The 21,506-nt window shown below is 41.8% G+C and overlaps 1 protein-coding gene across 1 annotated transcript in view; it reads left to right on the top strand.

Annotated features, from left to right (window-relative positions):
• Positions 1 to 21,506, top strand: part of PTCHD1 (patched domain containing 1) — a 33,570-nt gene that overhangs the window by 9,141 nt on the left and 2,923 nt on the right. Inside the window, exon 2 of the mRNA XM_053972001.1 lies at positions 3,486 to 4,146. Within this exon, the coding sequence (XP_053827976.1) occupies positions 3,486 to 4,146 (661 nt within the window). The remainder of the gene's footprint in view (positions 1 to 3,485; positions 4,147 to 21,506) is intronic.

The following is a 21,506-nucleotide window of genomic DNA, read 5'->3' as shown; positions in this document are numbered from 1 at the left end:
CCATTTTTGGAAGGGAAAGGGGAAGTCTAAGGAATGGTCACTGTTTAAACAATGGCAAAAGGAAGAAGTGGATGTTATTATTTCATGTCTGAACACTCTCAGGGACCGTGTGCCACCGTGGTGAGGGAGCTTAGGTGGTGCTGTGCAGTTCTCATGCTGCAGTGCTCTGGCATCTCAGCAGTGAACTGCTTTTTGCACTGTTAGCTAGCTGAAAAAGCTGGGAGTGATGAGCAAGCAGTGCATGTCTCCCTTCAAGAAAAAGCATTCATTCAAATTTTGTTATTCCTTTAAATTTCGCATTCTCCTAATAGGATCGGAAAGGATAAGAACAGCTGGATAAATGAGGATCTGGTAGTCAGTCATTTGTCCCAGGACTAGGTGCCAGGTTTATTCTGAGTATGGTTACTTGCTATTAGAATCATCTGCACTGAGAAGTGCAATATGCATTATGCATTAGCATATTGCTGATGTTGTCCCCATCACACAACAGCCTTTACCATCAGACTGAAGTTTCCTGGGGGACCTCCTGGTGTTCCATAGGCAAGCCAAATTGCAGACTGTGCAATCCTTTGAACTCACAGGAAGTGCCCTTGTAAGCTCTTGGAGCTTCTGTTTTCTGTGGAAACCAGTCACCCAGGGTTATGACTGTGGGCTTTGGATGGGTGGAACAATCTGTGTGGCCGCAGCTGAATTCCCAGCATGGCAGCAGAAAGGAGAGCACCATGGGACTGCAACTCTCATCAGGAGGAGGCAGCATCCTTGTGGCTCACGGGCTGCCACAGGCAAGCAAAGGGAGAAAGGAGAGAGCCTTCAGCCATGCTGCAGCACACTGCCCTGCACTGAGGCAGCAGAGGGCTTTCCTAGCATCAAGTCTGAAAAAAGTGCAGATAAAGTGTTGTGTTTGTCTTGAGAAGGAAAGTCTGGGTCTGAATTCCTAGGGCTGAATCCTTGGGCATGCTGGTGCAGTTCTCAGCATACTTTATTGGGTGGAGGGAATGGCAAGTTTTCCTCTTCTTTGGCTGTTTGCAGCCAATTTGAGACCAAATACTGTGGCTACTGGCAAAGCTCAGAATATATCTCATAGCTGCTCTAAACTGCACAAGCTTGCAGCCAGCTCTGGGAGCTGCTCAGCTGCCAGGATGTGCCAGGACACAGCTGTCTGCCTCCTTCCCTCTCTTCCCCAAAGCCCCATTGCCGAGAGGTGGGATGGGCAGGTCCTCCCCATGCAGTGCCCTGTCCAGCCCAGCACAATCTCAGAAGCACCAGGCCACTGCTGCAGGACAAGCTCCTCAGCCTGAAAGGAACATTTCCAAGAGGAAAGGAGTATTTTAGGTATGACATTTAGCTTCTAGCCATTCACTAAAGATGAAGTAATAGCTGTAATAGATGAGGTTATTTTATAACCTAAATATTAAAAGAAAGTGCTTCAGACATGAAAGGAAGCAAATGCTGCAGTGAGGCAGGGTGGGTAAATAGCGAGACACACTGTTTGATAGAAGTTGCATGTCAGTTTAGTTTCTTCTGCATTGTGTCACTCCATAGATCCTCTCTGAAGGAGTTGTATTGTGAATCTAATAAAGGCAGGAAATTCCTTCTATTCCTCCTGGTTTCCCTCAGCTGCACTTCTTTATGTGACGTCTTGTTTTATAGCTGTTGTCAATGAAAACCATTCAGTAGCTCCCACTGCAAAAAAATTAAAATCAGATCTCTGTCTTTGATCTGGTAAATCAGGGCATTTTCCCCAAACTGTAGTCACATACAATAGAATTTGTACCCCAAAACAGTTGGAACTTTGCAACTCCAATCTGAAAAATGGGAAGTATTCCCCATAGAGGTTAATTTCTTTGTCATGTTCCTGCAAATATTTTATTTTGTTTTATTTTAGAAGAAAGTTGTGCAAAAGACCCTAATCTGTTGCACAGACAGTTACATTTTTTTTCTCCCACCACAATGGAAAATTTTGCTTTTCACCATGGCCAGGTATCGTGTTCTCACAGTACTGTGAAAAGATTTGTTAGTTCAGTTCATTTCTCAAACTTATCTTCCTAATGTCAGTATTGAACTCTTATTTCTGTCAAAAAAATTAAAACTACTCAAAGGTGGAAAAACACACCCTCAAGCTGCTAGTGAAACAAGATGAGAATATAGGAATGCTGTAATCTTTGTCTATATGATGTCACATTATCCTGAGGAATGGAGGCAACATAACTAAATTTCTACCCATCACAGAGTGTGCAATGTAATCACAAAACAATCAGATTGTTAGTACCATGTAAATTAGGAAGGGGGAAGGTGGCTGGGTGGGGTGCTGCAAATAAGTCTCAAATACCATACAAAAGTCACTATGACTGTTTAGTTTCAACAGACACAGGAGGTTAGCCAGGATTATTTGACATTTTTTCCCTTTGTCCCCAGAAGACTGTATAAGCTCTACTGCTCTCCTGTACACTATCTTCTATTTTTTAAACAGTGTTTATCATCAGACAGAATGATATACATTAGCAAACTCAATATTTTATTTTTCAAAAACATTGTAACCCTAGCCTATTTGGGCTATTCTTTTGCCATATTTTAAATTTCTTGTTTCTTCTATGTTGACTAAAATGGATTCAGAAAAGATTGCAAGAGTTTTCTATATTTTTTCAAGAAGAGATGTTAATTTTTTCTGCCTTTCTGATGCTCAAAAATAACTGAATATTTTTGGAGTCAGAGCTTAGGCATGGCAAATTCCAGAAAGATGAGAAACAAAAAGGAAGGTGCACTAAGAACTGCTAGACCCCAAAATAACCTACAAACCCTAAAGTTAGGGGACCTTCACTAATTAACAGAACTTCTCAGAGGGAGCAAGAGAAAACCAGTGTCTGTCTCTGCCATTGCTTCCTGCTCTCAGACTACTGAGGATTTGATGGGAGAAAGAGGGAGGAGAAAAGAGGGCAAATTAGTTATTTCCAGATTTCTTTTCCCTGCTGTGCCAACCGTCTCTGTATGTTGGACATGCAGCTGTGGCCTGTGCTGGTGCCCTGTACTGCCAGGCTGCCAGTGCATCCTGCACAGGTGGCACACCTGGTCACAATGCTCTTCTGCCTCTACACCTCAAGTTGATCTCTTGAGAGAGTAATTGGGCAATCCTGGGCACAACAGTGTCCCTGGACATGGTTGGGCTTTAGCTGGACCTGTTGAGTTTACTTATTTAGAGAGGCCAAACAGCAGCTGCACGTGGCACATCCGCACGTCACGTTATGCCAGAGTTACCAGCAAAGGACACAGGGGAATAAAACTGCTGATTTGATGCATGTTTCCTTTTTTTTTATTTTTTTTTTTTTTTTGCAATGAGTGTGCTATTAATACTGCAGTCACCAGAACTTTTGTTGTTGTTGCTTAGATCAAATAGAAAAGGGACGGCGGTGAGGAGCTGCTGTCGTTCTGGCTGCTACTGTGCAAGATGAACTGATGAATAACGTGTGTGATTTCTCTTTCCCTTGTAGTTGCACTCTGCAGTGACCAGGATCCAAGTTCAAAGACCTGGTTTCAATTACACGTTTGCCCATATATGTATCCTGAACAATGACAAGACATGCATAGTGGACGACATAGTGCATGTACTGGAGGAATTAAAGGCTGCTCGTTCTTCTAATCGAACTAATTTTGCAATCACTTATCCGATTACTCACTTAAAGGATGGCAGGGAAGTGTATAATGGGCATCAGCTCGGTGGGGTTACTGTGCACAGCAAGGACCGGGTGAAGTCTGCAGAAGCCATTCAGCTCACCTACTACTTGCAGGCAATCAACTCCTTGAATGACATGGTGGCAGAGAAGTGGGAATCCATTTTTTGTGACACTGTTGAACTTTTCCAGAAATCCAACAGGAAAGTCAAAATGTATCCTTTCACTTCCTCTTCGCTGAAGGAGGATTTCCAGAAGACGAGCAGGGTGTCAGAACGCTACCTGATCACAAGCTTGGTCCTTGTGGTCACCTTGGCCATTCTCTGCTGCTCCATGCAGGATTGTGTCCGCAGCAAACCCTGGCTTGGCCTGCTGGGATTGCTGACAGTGACCCTTGCCACCCTGACTGCTGCTGGGATCATCAATCTCACTGGTGGGAAATACAATTCCACCTTCCTGGGAATCCCCTTCGTCATGTTAGGTAACTATCTCCTCTCTCTCTTTTGTGTGTTTGTGCCTCCCTGACGCATTTCCCAGCAAGCAGACAAGCATCACTGCATGGTTCCTGTTGTCTCATTCCTGCAGAACTGCCCCGTGCCGAATCCACGCTGCCTCTTTTCCTAAACTGTTTTTATGGTGCCTGGATGTTAAAATCATGCCTGGGGCTCCAGTATGGCATAGCACAATGCCATGGGATGTGGAGCCTATGCAGTAGCAAGGAACAAGCATGTGCAAATGCTGTGCCTTTTGCAGAGAGGGAGCCCAGCTGCTGCTTCTCTGTGGATGTTTGATTCTGGTTTTGGAGGGAGACCTTTGCAGTGGTCCCCATGCAACACTGACAGCATCAGCTATGCTGGCAAGTCAAAGGGCTGCCCATGTTGGGCATTTAGGGAGTGCTGGCTCTTTTGGAGACCAGAGCAATGCTGTCCTGGCTTGGCAGGTACCTTCCTGTGGAATAAGAGCGGTGGTTGGTTCTGGGTTGCATTTCTCCAGAAGTCCCTGTATTGGCTGAGCAAGTGTAGGGAGAGTTTCACAGCACTGGGGGAGAGAACTTTGGCACCCCTGGTCAGGGATGGACCTGTAAGCTCAGCACCAGCACATTCCACAGCAGAGGGTTATGGAGGGAAGCAGCACTGGCTGCTCCCTGGCTCCTGTGCCAGCAGAGAATCTTTCTCTCCCTGGGTTTTGTATCACCTTCACTCACTCTGGAGTATGGAGTGGTTTCAGTTTGTTTTGTTTTGTTTTCATCGAGGGTAGGAAAGGGGAGGACAGAAGTCTGGTCATCTTGCTCACAACCCAGAGTCAAAGCCCTCTCCTGCAGTTGTGGGAATTCTGCATATTGTACCCAGAGAGGCAGGAGGACTTCACGGGAGACAAAACGAGAGCTCTGGAGAGTTCACAGCCTCTTTGTTTGTTTTTGGTTCATAACCAGTGTGAAAAGCTTTGTGCACTGTAGGTGTTTAATATGTCCTTGTTCACGCCATTATTCATTTGTGGAGAATAATACATGCATTGATTTGATCACAGCTTCCCCAGCTGAAAATCAGTGTTCAGTAATACTTCAGGTTTCAAGTGTAAGAGTGTCTCCACTGACTTAGTCACATCATGTAGTGATATGACACGTTTTGAGCACAGCTATTTTTATATCCAGCACCAGGTTCCTGTGCCATGCTGGTACTGTAGTGCTGCTGCATTGTGGTATTGTTGCACTTTAATTAAAGACTATGCTTCAGTGCATCACACTACCAGTTAACATACAGAATAAATTCAGTGACAAACAGAATTCAGCTACATTACATCGGCTGTCGTTTTCAGATGACATCCATGAAAATTAAACTACATTGTAATCTAGAGGAAATGCAACACAAGAAAGTCAGAGTCAAAAGAAGGGTACCTTTCTGACCTGAGTCTCTGGTTTATTTGGTGGGTTTTTATGCCCGTTCATGTGTTATAAAATTCAATTCCTCAAACTAAGTAGCGTATATTAAGTGTAACTTTAGATAGGAAGGGGTTTTCAGACGTGTTACAAGAGTAGCAGAAAAGCAATCTAAAGTTCAGACATATGAATTGAAAGTACATGGGGAAACTGACTCAAAAATATGAAATTTTAGCTTTGTTTAGGGATCAAATATCTGCTCACTGGGACAACCTTTCAGATCTTTAATTTACTAGTAATGACAATGCTGAGACTTGAAATCCTCAAAGACTTAGAGATTACTATGAAAAATTTCACATGTCTATTTTAGAGCTCCATTAAGTGCCAAGCTGTATAGATAACTCTGCTTTTCTTTTTTTTTTTTTTTTTTCTTTTTCCTGATTTTTTTTTTTTTTTTTTGGTCTTACTTTGTTGAAGTATTCCACTCTTAAAAGGGCAGCTTGGCTCCCACTGTGAACAAGTCAAGATAAAGCAGCCAAGTTCGTGTAAATCTTGCCTGCTTCCCCAGCTGCATAAAATCTCTCAAGGGATGGGAATATCAACAGGTGAAGAGAAGGCACTGACAGCATTTTGGAGTTTTTAATGAGAACTGTTTAAACTGGCTAGATAGCTAGAAAGGCAGGTTGGCCTTTTTTTTCTCTTCCTGAAGTACAACGGAAAGATTCAGCATGCGTTTTGAAATGTATTTCATACCTACGTGTTGTTTTGCTTATAAAGGATGTTTTAAGTCAAAGAAACTGTGGGCTGCAGACACCAAGAATCCTCCGTTATAGCCCGCTGAACTGCTTCCACTTAATTTCAGTGACCGTCAGATTAGATCATAGATTAACTGACCTTTAGGAAGCTAAAGGATTTCTGGCTAACGATGTAGCCCTGTATCTATTACTCATAATCTCATGGCTAAAAGCAGAAATGAGATAGAAAAAACTATTACACTGGACACATTTCAGGCACGGCCCCTTTACTGGTATACATCATTAATGAAGTTTCCCTGGTTTATAGCAGCTGAGGATTTTTAACTTTCCATCAGCGTTGCGGAGGCGGGGGGACACTCTCCAGACATCATTTGACACAGGATGAGATTACATCTTTCATAACAAATAGTTTTCATCATGCACTTTGTCTCCTCCTTGGACCACTTCCTCCTGTGTTTCACTGCACAACCACTGCAGCATTTGTATCATGTCTAACCCGAGTTCCCCTTTTGCAACTTAGCTGTCCTCCTTATTTATCCAGTGCATCTGGAAAATAATTTATTTTCATTTTCTTTGCATATTTGGTACCGCAGGTACCACTCTCACTTGCCTAGTCTTCTTCCTTTTCATCCCAGCTTTCCTCAGACTATGTTTACCAGACTTCCAGCAATCTTCTTACTTTTGACCATTCCACATCTTCCAGGGAGTGTGGTGCCTAAATTCAGGCACAGGATTCAGACTGAGGTTTTCAGCAGCACGTAGAGTAGGAGGATGATTTTTCACATCTTGCATATGGCACTGCTGTTCATACATCGCCATATGTCATTCATTTTTTTCTCAGCAGTATGAAATGGTTGGCATTTGGTTGGTGGTACATGGTAATTCACAGATCCTTCATGTCATTTTCTACCCTGTTTTCATAGTCATTTATTCCAAACATGTAGAAGTTTGCCCTTGTCCTTGCTGAGTTATAGCTTGTTTATCTCACACCATTTCTCCTCAATAAGTTTATCTGGAGACCATCACTGTCTCCAAGATGTATTAGCTGGTCAGCAATGTTTTGCAATTATCAACCTTTTCATATTTTCAAGAATTACTTTCTGAATAGGTTGTCCAGTCACAAGCCCATTCTAAAAATATAGGCAGTATGTCTGGAAAATAGTCTGATCAAAGTACTTCTTTCATTTATCCTGTTTTCTTTGACATCCCTTATTCATCAGCCATTTCCAAGAACAAACAATCTACGGTGAAGGGTACCAGCCTCTGTAGATGTTGAATCCTCAGCTTTTGCATCAACAGGGAATTTAAAAAGTTACTAAATTACCATGACTTACCAAATTACAGTCTTAAACTCAGGCTCTGTAAGTGTAGGCAGGAATATCTTTTGCCTACTCCACCTGTTAAATATGACATGCCAGTTTAAACACTTCATACTCTGGTTTTAATCATGGTCGTTTATTCTAATTTATTTTACTTTTTAATTAAGGCAGATTACTGTAACCCATCTTACAAAAGATGATTCTACACAGTCTGAGTATGTCACTACTGTGACGATTTTTATGGTGAGGCAGGTTTCTTTTTTGCCATCCCCGATTTCTAATTCAATGGCAAAAACTGAAGCCAGGAGAAATGTTGCCAGACACCCCCTTCCCCAGCAGATACTAAAAGAGTGAAGGTTCCCTTTGGTGCCTGGAGGTCCAGCTGCAAGAGGCCATGGCTGGGGCTGGCCTGAACCCCACCAAGGGGCTGTGGGGTGAGGCAGCAGAGTCCAGGGTGGCTGCAGCCACTCTTTTCTCTGGGATATCTTGTCAAGTCAAACTGGGAACTGCTCTTCTCCCATTACAGGTTAACACAGGTACTTCTAACCTGAAAGTGAAGCCTAAAACCTGGGAAAATTAGCAGGCTCCCACCATTCGTCTGGACGTAGTATGAATTAGCATATGTCTCTGTGGTTTTTTTAAACTGCCATCCACATCTATCAGTGTGCAAACAAGTAATTTAAGGACAAGTTTGCTAGATCTTGTGAATACTTTGCTGAATTAGGGATGTTCATTTTTGACCATAGGAACAAAAAAAAAAAAAATCTATAACTAGGTTGGGCTTAAAATGGCTGATTTATAGTGTCAGCTGAAAAGCAGAATTAAAATTCTGATTTCCTATTGCCTACTTCATTAAAAACTACAGATGTTTGGTCTGGCAGAGATGCTAATATATCCGTCATAAGTTTCCCTTACACATTAAATGCTGTTTAAAAACTGCCAAACCTTTAAAAATAATGTTTTCCTCAAAAAATCAGAGTGTTACCAAACAAATCATTGGACAAAAACCAGCGCTGTCTGAACAAGTTTTTGGCGTGACTTTTTTTCCTTCCCAGAGGCAGAGTGGAACCTAGGCACTCAAAAGAAAATTGCAACATAGCCCTTTGCACTGCAAACGAGCAATGTGTTTGCTGTTCCTTCAGAAATGAATGCAGCTTACTCGGGGAGAAGTGGCTCTCTTTAGCTGCCAAGTTCGTGAAAAGCATCGGCTGTGTGAAATCGCGGTGGAACGCCGGGCGCTGCCAGATATGGGCAGGGACACGGGGCCAGCTCCGAGAGCTTATATTTAGCCTCCAGTGCTGGCAGGGGAAAACCAGGTAGAAGTTATGAGAGTGGCTTGAGCTTGTAGCACACTGTAAAAGGAAATGGTACCGGCCGTGTGTGACACTCAGCAAAAACAGGGACAAATGAAAACCCCTTCTTACAACCTCCATTGCATCCCGCCCTGCCGCATGCCCTTTCTGGGATGAGAGAAGGGAAAAGCAGTCAACAGAGAGATCCAGGGAGGGATGAGTGGGAAGGAGCAGGTGGAAATGTCAGGTAGGACCTAGGCAGGGTTCTCCTGAGGTTCAGTCTCAAGTGGAGGAAAGTCAGGGGGAGAAGGACACCCTTACAGGTCTGCATCTGGCAGGAAGAAGCACAGGAGCAGGGTGAGGTGTGGAGCACTTTGGAAGGTACCTGGAGGAACCAGGTCTCATAGTGGCACCTTATAGATGCAGAGAAGTTCCAGTCACTTCTTATAAACACAAATTTCTTGGCCACACACCTTCCACGTGGCTTGCCTCGGGGTGAACTGTGCTGATGGAGAAGTGAACTGAGATACCTGTATGGGGGTTTGACAGATGCAAAAAGTTGGAGACCACAGATTAGATCTGAGGTCAGAGACAGTTGGGAAAGAAAGTTTGAAGGAAAAAGGCAACAGAAGAAGAGGGGAGGTCAATGTGTTTGATGATAGGAGTGAAAAGCGCAGGAGAGCAAGCAAGAGGACTGCTGAAAGTTAGAGACCCCAAAGGCAACAGGCAACTAAATCAAATAGGGCAGCTGACAACCAGCACAAAAACCTGAGGGTGTTCAGGCCAGCACACACCAGTACATGGGGCTCACTGGTGCTGTGCCTCAGTGCCCGTAAGGCACCTGGCCTGGCTGCTTCTTAGTTCTCTGGAAGAACATGCTGGTAGGGAGTTGCAACATATGCCAAATTTATACACCCAAAAAGCATCCATTATGCTCCCTATCAAGCATCCAAGTGTTTGCTGTGTTCAATAAAGCTGAAGAGTCAACATTGGTTACATAAAGAGAGTTTCAAAGAGAGAGAAGCAGCCCCTCCACAGGTCTCCCCAGTGCCCTTCAGTCCACACACAGAAGTAACACCCCCCCCCCCCCCCAAATGTTTGACTTTGTATTTTTCTACCAATTTCCCTGCTGTCAGTTAATAAAAATGTGAAGCTTACTGAGTCTGGTTTTTTAATTCCCCAGCTAAGCTTTCTCACTCTACCTGTCCAACTGTCCCTCAGCTGTCTTTTCATGCTGTGAAGAAGCATGTCCTCCTTCAGCTGGCTGCCCCCACGTCCCTTTCTCCCATCTCATCCATCTCTTTTGCAATATCTGGCAGCCTTCTCCAGCAGGTCTCACCCATCTTCCTCCTCCAGGCCATGGCGCCTCCTTCCTAATGCCTGCACAAATCTCAGCATCATTTGGTCTCCCTAAGCTTCCTTCATCTTTTCTGCTGTTTTTCACATTCCTGTCAGTGTGTCCTCTCTGCCATTTTGGTTGGGTTTTCTTTAAATTTCTCCTCTCTCATCCTCCCCTCTCCTCAGTCACAGCTGGGCCCATTGCTCCCACCATTTTCCCTATATTCCTCAACAACTTCCTTGGCACTCAGATAGGTCCCCACTATGCCCTGCAGTTGTATCTCAGCTGCTTGTGATTTCCACCATTCATTCTTTCCTTTTTTCATACTGCCAAAGCACTCCAAGAGTGCCCTGGAAGTACACTTGGTTTTTTGTCACTCCATCTGCTCAGCTTTCCCAGTTCAACCCTGCACAGCTCAGTTACAGTCCTAAAGCATTTTGTCCTTTCATCCCTCTTCTAAGAAATGAATAAAATTATCTGGTTTTATCTACCCTGAACAGACAGAATCCCAGGCATGTCATTTTCCTCATCATGCTTTTTTCTTCTCCCTTTTCTGTTCTCAGTCCCTCAGTCTTTTATGACATCTCTAAGCAGCCATGCATCTTCTGCAGTCCTTCAAGCATCACCTGGCATTTCTGTTCCTCATGTGGAAGAGGGAGTAAGAGCAGAAGTAGGTTCCCAGGCCACCCCTCCTCACTCAATGTACCAATTAGTCCCCTCACCAAAGTCAACACTTTCCACCCAAAGTGGAGCTGATTAATCACCTCCTTCACCTGCTGGTCTTCCTCACTCCAGCTCTCCTCCTGAAGGATGATGTCTCAAGCCCTTTAAGGAACCCAAACACAGAAGGCATTATTGTGTGGAAAAGAAATAGACTTGAAAAACAAATGGTGGCAGACTGTTTTAGACACTAGCCCTTTCCTGAGCAATCCAAAAGCAGCAGGTAGAGCTGGCATGACATATGACATGAGCACACATGACATACAGCCAACATGGTGTCCAAGTTCCCCCATCACCACCACAAAGCCCAGTGAAATCCCTGCACACGTACATGCTTCTTGGCTTCAGAAGACTGCTGATGATTCAGATAATTTACAATGTTTTTTGGAAGAGAGGAGCTGTATCCATAGGAAGTCAGTCCAGAGAACATCTTAATATTGAAACCAAGTGCTGTACAGCCATTTCCTCTTCATTTTTGGTGCTCCAATATACACTTGTGAAAAGTACCTTACAGGTGATACAGCGTTTTCAATGAATATTCTTTTATGCAAAGAGTAACAGAAAGCTGTTACACTTTTACTGTCTGCATTCTTTTAACTGTGGGGAACTCAGTGCATGCAAGGGCTCAATGGAGAGCTTTGTCAGAGGTGTGCCAAACAGTCACAGGTACCAAGAGTTTGGCACTGACATCCTGATTTTCTTCAAGTAGCGAAGTCCCTCAAGAGAAACTTTCACATATATGACAATACGCTGGAAGTTCAGAGGTTAAAGAAAGGAATCTTTTCTCTCTATATATCTACATGTAGAATGTGTGTGTATATATATATATTGTTTGTGGTACACTTTATTTACTGGGCCTGGGTGGTCAATGAAGACCTGGGAAATGTCAGAAGGAACTGATGTGACTTCATTTTAGGTCTGGCTGCGAGAGAGAAGGTGAACATTGTGAGCTTCAAATAAATGACATCCCTCAAATAGGCAACAGCCTAGAGGTATGCAGAGAGGGGACCAGTCATTTTCAGGTCATGAAACCTATGGCAGGGGATCCAGAGGTGGATTAAATAAATTGGAATAAGTCTGGATGCTTTGTGAAAAGCCCAAGTTGAGTTCCAAACCTCTCTTTCTTTTTAATCAGTAAAAAATAGTAGGTTGGATGTGCTTTAACTGAATTTTTGCAACTTTCTGAACATTGTGTTTCACATATGGTTGATCTATATATTATGAGTAAGAGTAGTGACAAACATCACTAAAACAGGAGAATTTAAGTGTATGCCTGAGATGTTGTGGTTGTAGCTTTCTCACCAGAAAGGGAGAAACTTGAAGAGTGGTAAACAAGTTCATATTCCACTGGTCCATGTACCACTGGGACAGCAATCCTAGAAGCAAATGATATTTTAACCTTAGAAATTTAAAGCAGATTTAAAACATGTTTGCCCCAAATGTACCCACTATGTCTTACTCCATCTTCAGGAGGTTTGCTGTATGTCCCTTGGCTGTTCTGTAACATGGTAAACATTAACCTAGCATGGGTGATTGCAGGAGGCTCTCACTTTTAAATACTTCCTTTCCACAGCATGCATAAAATCTGTCCAAAAATCACTTAGTGATGAAAATCAGTTTTCAATTTTGTCTGCTGATATGAGTCATAGCATGTCATATGTGAGACGAGTCCGTGTTTCTTAACAGACTAACTCCACATGTAACCACCTCCTCACCTAGTGAGGTTTGAACTATGTGCACCATGGGGAAATTCATCTTGCCAGCCATACCTTCATTCCTTTACTGTCCTGGCATGGCACTCTCCCATCCTGTACAGCTCCCCTGGTGCACAGGCTGGTCCTGGCTCCCCACACACCCTGGGGTCTGCACCCCCTGCCAGCAGCAGTGGTGAGCAGACCCCTGCCCTCCTCCTCTTGTCATCCTCCTTCTCTCTTCAGAAAACAGCTTAGGCAGGGCACTCTGCTTCCTGGGAGATTTTCTGGTGTTTCTAAGCTAAAGAGGATGAAGAGGCATTCCTGGGAGGTTTTTGGGGCAGGGAGACTCTTTGGAGGCCAGACAGAGTCAGGTGCTCCCTGGTGTTTGTTCCAGAAGCACAGACTTGCACATATGGCACAGGTGTGGCTCAAATGCTTTTGGTTCAGATCTGCAACAGGTCTGGGGAGTCAGTAGATGAGCAAACCATGCAGACATAAATATTCCAGCAGCTAAAACCAAATTTTGCTAACGCACAGCTCCTTCTGTTGCACTGAAAGAAATATGACTTTTAACTTTTGCCAGGTCTTTTGTGAATACATAGGATAGCAAGTGACACATTTAAACAGAGCTGACAGCCTGCTATTTAAATGCCAAAACAACCCTTTACTCATTTTTAAGTGGAATAAATGTTCTCTTTATATATAAAAGTAGATTTTGAACTATAACGTAGTTTGCTTATCAAAATACAAGAGCCACTCAAACTTTCTCTCAAATGTATCTCTTTTTTAAAATGTGTTTATATGACATTCTTGCTATCACTGTAACAAAAAAATCTCAAATATTACATTGTTTCAAAAGTAAAAAAGGGTGATACAAGAAAAACATCCATAATTTTCCCAAAACCTAAAACAATAACTTTATTTAATGAAATCAATGGGTCTGTTCAGGATTTGCCATGTAAGTGCTGAATTGCGTGTATAATCATTACAGTAGGAGGCTGTTAATTTAAACAGAATTTGGTATACTTTAAAAAAATAATTTGAAAATGCAATATTAAATAGTATGATTTTTTTAATTAGTAAATAGCTCTAAAATACTCCAAAAATAAAAAGTAGTAAACCACGTTACCACCATTGCTGATTAGGGATTGTGGTGAAGTTTAGGACTATGAATACCAAAGCATTGTTTAATTTTACTTAATTAAAATACTTCTCATTCTCTTTGTTTCTTTTCCCCTTAAATAGATAGAAAAATTAAATAGATAGAATGTTTATGTGTTTCTTGTGTATGTGTATGTATTTCTTCAGAGATAGAGATTTATATGTAGAATGATTTTCATTTCAATAGTTATATGTCATCATAGTTTATATATGTGTGTGTGTGTGTGTGTGTAATATGTGATCATAGTTTTAAAATTAGGTTGTGAAAATATTGGCTCCTTGTTGTTTGTTTGCCATGATAAAAAATAGTACTGGGGAGTTTATAGTTGGTGTGCACCACATACCCCAAGCATTGCTGACTGTGTCCCCACAGTTTAGGGTGAGACCAAGGGGATGATTTCATTTTGTCCGTGCCTGCTTTGTGCAAATGTGTGCTTTTTAGTACAGGTCAGAAAGGGCTACACCTGACCAAAACAGACAGTTTCACAGGACAGCAAAGAGTTGACTGAGTGCTCCATTTCCAAAAGCTCAGTTTAAAAATGTAGGATATTATGGCAGACATTCATTGCCAGAAGTCTGGGATCTAAATTACTCTGGTGCAGCAGATCCACACGAGTCTTATGAGGAGCCTACTCCCCTTTTGTGCTTGGGGGAATAGGCTGCACAAGACCTAAATGAGGCCTCAACCTTGTGCTGGATTTCCAGACACACTCCATTTTCCTGACTGTGCATTAAGCAATTTGAGTGCAGGCTTAATGGCCCGGAGAGTCTTTCAGCAGGATCTATGACTGAAAATATCATTGTGGTCTCCCAGTGTGAAGCACTGAGCGCCAGTTGAAGACGTCTTCTCTGCACACACCAACCAAGCCAGCGTGTGCTGCACGGGGACACTTTCTCTTCACAGTGCATTTCTGTGGGCACAGCCGCCCACAGCTGTGAAACACAGCAGATTCTGAGAGCATATTATTAAACATTTTGGTTTCTGTTACTTTGTTGCCAAGTAGATACAGCACAAAACACAGCTCTCTCTCCAGAGACTGAGGCAGATTTTTATCTGGTGTGCATGCACCAAGATACTGTGTTTTTGATGCTGGTAGTAAGTTGAGGAGTACTTGGGCATGGATGGGGCTTTCTGACTGGGATGGCCAGTGCTGTTGTAAACACGGTTGGAGAGATCAGCCTGACACTTGAGGGTGAATGGCTAATAATCAAATAATCAAACCAGAGACTGATCAAATGGTTTCATGCCTAGATACCTAACAGGCTCACCTACCTAATTTCAGTATGTTTCTCCTTTGGGAAGATCCCAAGTCAGATGTTAGTACCTGCAGCCATAGTACATCTTAGGTGATAATATGTGTAAAATTTAGTATCCTTTAAAGCAATAACTGCAAATACTGAATCTACCCAACAGTACCGTTACCATGTTTTTGAGGTGTGTTGTCATACCTGTAATGCATGTACAATACTGACATGTAGGGACAGGAGGTGAATAAAGCACTGCAATACATACAGCCTATGTTTATACCAGTACATCGCATCCCATGTTGCTCTTCATGTGTCCTGAATCCATGTTCCATGCCTGCACATAGCATTCAGGCTTACTTGGCCTTTGAACCTGTGCTTGGAGGTATGAAATCAGGTCAGCCTGAGGTCAGGCATTTGTGTGGCTGGGACTTCAATTACTTTACCAAAAAGGATGCATTAACACCACTCAGCTGTCCAGAGCCTGCAGTCCCCTAGTCACAATTTCCCTGAGACGAACACTGCTGCCTGGAAACACAGTTGTTTAGATGAGTACCTTACAGGATGTTAGTATTCTCCAGGATTTTACTCTACACCGTGAACTGGGCTCCCACAAACAGACAAGTGTAGGAAAAGCAAGTAGGATTTGCAGTGCATTTCTCAGCTCAGCACAAATGTTTGGGACAGACAAGTCTGCACTGTGGGATGTTCAGCAATACACCCCCTCCTTCACGTCTGACATTCATGCAGCAAAACCATTTATGTTTTACATTCATCTATTGCACCATTTATGGACCACAAAGTTGGACATTGCTTAGGGTTTGTTACAACAGCGTGCTAATGATGGTATAGCTGGTCAGCTCAACCCTTGCCAGTAAATTGTTATCCACTCAGTGAAAAGTGTTGTATAAATTAGGCTTGGTGCTGATTCTGTCTGCGTGCTTAAGGATCTCGTTCAGCTGTAGTATTTTATTGTTTTAGTGAGAACAGGGTATGGAGCCAGATGTTTTCTTCAGCTGGATGCAAACATTCTTGCTCTGCCTGTCACATTCAGTAGCAGTTTGAGCCTGCTATATGGTCCAGGCTGAAATCGAGCCTGCTGGGAGAGGCCACATGAGGCAGGCCAGGTATTTAGTCAACAACTGGTTGATTGCAGCTCCTGTGACAAAGGGAGTCTGGATTAGTGGTTTCACTTGGCTTGTCAGAAGATGGGAGATGAGATCACTGATCTAGCTGGAAAAAAATAAGTCAGCAGGGGGAAATTATCTCAGCCTCTTTGTTGACATTACTGTAGAAAGCAGTTCTAGAGTCGAGCAGTGTACATTGTTATTTTTAATACTGTCAGCTAGGAAAATTCATTGCACCTTCATTATATCATATGTTATTGCAGGTACCATTTTGGAAAGGGCAATTCCTGTGATATGATTCTGATCTCCTATGTACTATTTTTGCACACAAGAGCAGTTCTTGAGACCTTGCCTGCGTTGGCAGCAAGCTGGGATATGAATTTACAGCATCCTAGTTATTTCATGTTAATTCATCTGGTGTTTGTCTCTGCAGATGATATTTCACTCCACTTTGAATGTGAATCAAGCTGTGCTTCACAGATACCCACAAAGAAAGCTGGTGCAACATAGTTTGCCCTCTGTACATTCACACCCCTTTTCACAGGACACTAAATTCCTCTTGCAGACAAGTGCTCCAATTCAGTGGGGTGATTTCAGGCTTAAATCAACCTGAGTGGGACAACACTTGTCCAGCTGAACTGATAGTGTTACAGGGATGCAGCCATTACAGTGCAAGCAAAAACCTTAAATCAAAATCCTCACTTAGCCTCCAAAATGCCATCAGAGCATGCTTCCATTTCAAATTTTCAGCCACCCAGTTTACAAGGCTCCCATATATCCTACCATGAGTCATTACCCATTTCAGACAGTCTTTTGTGACATCAGCATCAGGAAAACGTTTTGTTTCAAAAGGAACCTTCAAAAAAAAAAAAAAAAAAGGCTACTTTCTGATCCCCACCATTCCTTTAGTCCAGTGTAGACTAAAACAGGTGAATTAGTAACCATGTGGCTACTAATACTAATACAATAGGAGAGGAGAAGTAATGCCTGAGAAGGGAGAAACACCCAATAGCCCAGCTTTGCCATTAGTGACGTCTGATCCCTCTTGAAGACAATTTGATGCTTTATTGGTGTTAATTGTGGCTGTTAATGGGCACCATACATCCTAGTACAGTACTTGGCCTCCTTGAGGGGCAGATCTGTTGTTATTAGTGTTTTGTGTACCTCTGCATTAAAATGGGATTAATAAAATCTATTAGCCCTGAAATGCTACCTTCCTCACAGAAGTTTGGAACTTCACAACCTGTAAGTGGCATTTTACTCAGAGAGCTTTTACTCAAGTGTCAAACACATACAGAGACATACAACCTTCAAAACAATAAGGACAAAAAAGATGAGACACACAGTGTACTATTATTCTCTACTTTCATAGATGGGTAAAAGTGCAAAAAGAAGAACCAAAAACCTCTTTCTCAGTCATTCCCCTTTATTTCTCTGATGGAAGAAGTCTGTTTGGATATCCAAGCCTCATATTACCACAATAAGATGAAAACTTCACATGATTTTAGTGCACAATTGAACATATTCCTCACTTGTTTTACAAAAGCATGCAGGAGCCCTTGCTTCAGGTAAGCAATTAAGCCAAGCAAATAGAGAACTGGTTTGTGACTCCAGTGACCAGAAGGTCACTTTGCTGCCCTCTCACAGGCTCTAGGGCTGCTTAAATCCCTTCTGCTCCCTCTGCTTTGGTCTCACCATTTGCAGTCAGGAGCAAAGCCAACACTAAGCCTGGGCTGCCCGTGCCAATTCATGAAGGCCCCTTGCTTGAGCAACCACTTAACAGGGGAAAGGATGCATTTCTTTTTCGAGCTTTGAAAATGGTACTAGAAAGAACTGTTTCAGTGCCTGCACATAAATAGTATTTTAAAATGAGGATAATGATTCAATAATCTTAAGGAAGATAAAATTTTGCTTTCGCTTTCACAACTTCCTACAAGTGCTTTTTTTCTGATGTATGTTCTGCATTGATTTTGCAGAGCATGTGTAATTGCAAGACTTGTTTCTGAAGGAGAAAAATGAAACTTTTTATAGCATTTTCAGGCTACTCATAAAAGTGCTGTATTTAATCTAGACCTAATTTATTTAGTTTATTGGTAGTATTACTATTATTATCATGTTCTAAAATTAAAGGTAGTCCATCTCAGGCTGAAAAGCCTGTGGAGATCCTCAACATTAACAATAATTTTCTTCTTCATTTTCTTTGACTACAGAAGTCAGAATGTCTGTTCTCAGTCCTCCAACATATGGTAGGAGTATCTCCTAAATGCAAAGCAGCAGAAAAAGAGAATAAGAAAAAAAAGTTTGATTCCCATTTGTCCAATACCTTTCTCCTATCCCTTTAACATTTTCCTTTGACCCTGAACCTCTTTTTCTTAAAAAACTCCCATCTTTCTGTGTACTTCTTGTTAGCTCATGATTGTACAGCCTGACTGTAGGGCACGACCGGTGAATCATAACAGCAAATGTCAGCAGGAAAAGATCTCCAGTAGCCCATTAGCTGTTTGAGTTCATATTTATTATTTACTGAATGACCGTGAATAATGAACAAGTTGCTCTAAATGATTACAGATTTGTGGCTAAATCTCTATTAAAAAGGGAAAATCAGTTGAAGCAATTACAGAATTTATTTAAAAGGAAAAAATTCCCTTTGTCGCACTAATATTACATGGAGTAGATGTAGCAACAGCGAGAGAAATAGAGGTAATTGGTGCAAATTGATTAGGGATGCAAAAAATGAAAACTCTGAAATGACAGAGAAGTGAAAGAAATTCTCTCAAAATGCTTCCATGGAGATATCACCCTAGTCTCTGTGGGCTAGACGTATATGAACATCAGCGAGTTAGAGTGTTGGAGATTGTTACTCAAGTTGTGTTTACAGTCAGTATTTAGAAGTAAATTAGGTTAGATAAATCCCATCCTAGCTAAATACAGCTAATTTGTTGACTGCCAAGCCTAATTTGTGCTTGAGTTTGGGCCTAATTTTTTTTCTGAGGAAACTGGATCAGGTCAGGAGTGCCACTGGTGCAAAATTCTGCAACTTTAGGCATGTCCTCTCAATGTAAATGATAATTCTGTAGCTATTGTATAAATGGACAGAGAAATCACAAACTGTAAAATTGAAGGAAAATACCAGCTCTTAGTACACAGATTGTGTAGCAAACAACAAAAGGAACCTATCCTAAAATAGGAAAGTATCCAAATATTTTCTCTTGACTTTGTGGAGCAGATGTGGTGACGCCTCTTCATGCATTTACTTGAGCAGTTCTCTAAATCAGATTCCATTTTAGGGTAGTCTTGAAGATTATGTAAGAGCAAATTGTGGTTTTATCTTTTCTGCTTAAAGAAGGAATGTGGTATCAGAAGTCATGTTATCAGGCATGATCCAAAGCCTTATACCAGCTAAAACGTCATGTTCAGCATCATATTTAACTAGCTCTAATTTCCTTCTCTCATTGCACAGTCAAAGGTTCCCCAAATTAATATGGCTATTTGAGTATTTTTAGGCAAGAGCCTATTAATGCTGATTTTTTTTTTTTTTTTTTTTCAAAAACATGCTATAGCTAAAGCTCATGATGGAAATAATTTGTAATATTCAATGACCTCATTTTATTCTGTTTTGCTCACTCAATGCTAATGCGTATGATGCCATGTGAAATTCGCAGATGAGCCTGTCTGCAAGACTCATGGGAGCCATAAATGGATTAAACCTCTCACTCCCTACTTTGGCAAGTGATCAGTTACTTTTAAATAAAGGTCAGTCTGTCTTTACAAAGAACACACTAAAAGCAAGCTTAATAGCTTTCCCTACTGAGCCTAGAACATAACTATTTGAAGCATAATTAGCAACAGGGTGCCAGTCACTGATTGTGCTTTTTGCTTGATTCTGTGTCTGGGGAGTTCCAGTATTCCCTATTAGCTTTAAGAGGGGGCACAGTGCTAGTTATCAAATTGACAGTCTTGACCTGGCCTCTGAAAGCAGCTGTAAAACACTGTTGGGGAAAATTAAGATGAATGCCAAAGCCAGGTCTGTAATACTGCTACAAATTGGACATTTGAGGTCCATGCCATGACTCTAAATAACAAAATAGGTGAAATATCTGATATACATGAGAGTGTGGACTTTGTTACACTAAACACCAGGTGATGAGATACACAGCTTTGCTATTATCTCATCTTATGAGCTCTGTATTGTGACTTCTTTATAAAATACTCCATAACTATTCTTTTCAGCATAACAGAGTGACCAGCTCTGCCATCTGTCAAAATACAGATTTCAAGAAGGGTAGAGTGAATCAGCAACAACTGCCCCTACAGTAAAAGGTGCTGACCACAAAAGGGTTATTTTGTCAAGTTAATTAAATATTTAGCCTGTATAAGGCATTTAAGAATTAACATGGTTATAGACTCACAGCATCATAGAATGGTTTGGGCTGGAAGGGACCTTCAAGATCATCTAGTTCCAACATCCCTAATATATCTTGTGGTATTCCAGTTCTTCAAAATACCTCATTTGCTTGGGTTTTATGGACTGGTATTTATAGCCCTTGTAGCAAAAGTGATAATTGTCTACAGGTGGAGAGAACAGAGCTGATACAGCAATTTTGGTACTCTGCAGACAGTCTGAAATTCTAAGAGAGATCTGTGAATTACCTTGACCTTCCTGACTGGAGCATCATCTTCAAAAGTTCAGTGATTGCACTTCAGTGTTATCAGCAACTAATTTAGCACTGATCATTTTATCTAATACTATCAGAGAAGATGGGTAAGAGCACAACACAGTGGACTGACTTTTGGGAATTTCTGGAGATAATCCAAGAGCAGACCAGAGAAGCAGAAAAGTGACGGCAAAATCAGCAAAAGAATAAGGAGGAGAGGAATTAAAAGGCAGCAAAGAGGCTGGGATTATATGGAAAAGATCTCTTAAGTAAAGATGAACATTATAATGAATTATTATGAGAAAAATATTACCATGTCACATTTTAGGTGTGATACAAAGACTACCTTCTGTTTATTTCTGTGTAAATAGTCAAACTACATTGACTTCAGCTCCTCTCACCTGGTAGATGGTCAGTGGCTGCATTCCCAGCTCAGGATCACTACCAGAGAGCAGAGGTCTGTGTCCTCCAAATGCATCTTCACAACATAGAAACTGTAAGAGGAAGATGACCAACCAGGGATTAAAATAAAAGCATGTACTTTTCCTGACTTACCTGCACTTGGGGGTTAAACACAGGATTTTAGGTCATTCCTTTTGTGAATGGTATATCCATTTTAAGAGTCAATTAAATACATTACAAAATGTAGGCATTACAA

The sequence above is a fragment of the Vidua macroura genome, chromosome 2, assembly GCF_024509145.1.
Source record: "Vidua macroura isolate BioBank_ID:100142 chromosome 2, ASM2450914v1, whole genome shotgun sequence".
In the NCBI taxonomy this organism is placed as follows: domain Eukaryota; kingdom Metazoa; phylum Chordata; class Aves; order Passeriformes; family Viduidae; genus Vidua; species Vidua macroura.
The sequence above is the reverse complement of the archived record's forward strand: the minus strand, read 5'-3'. Positions and strand labels throughout refer to the sequence as shown.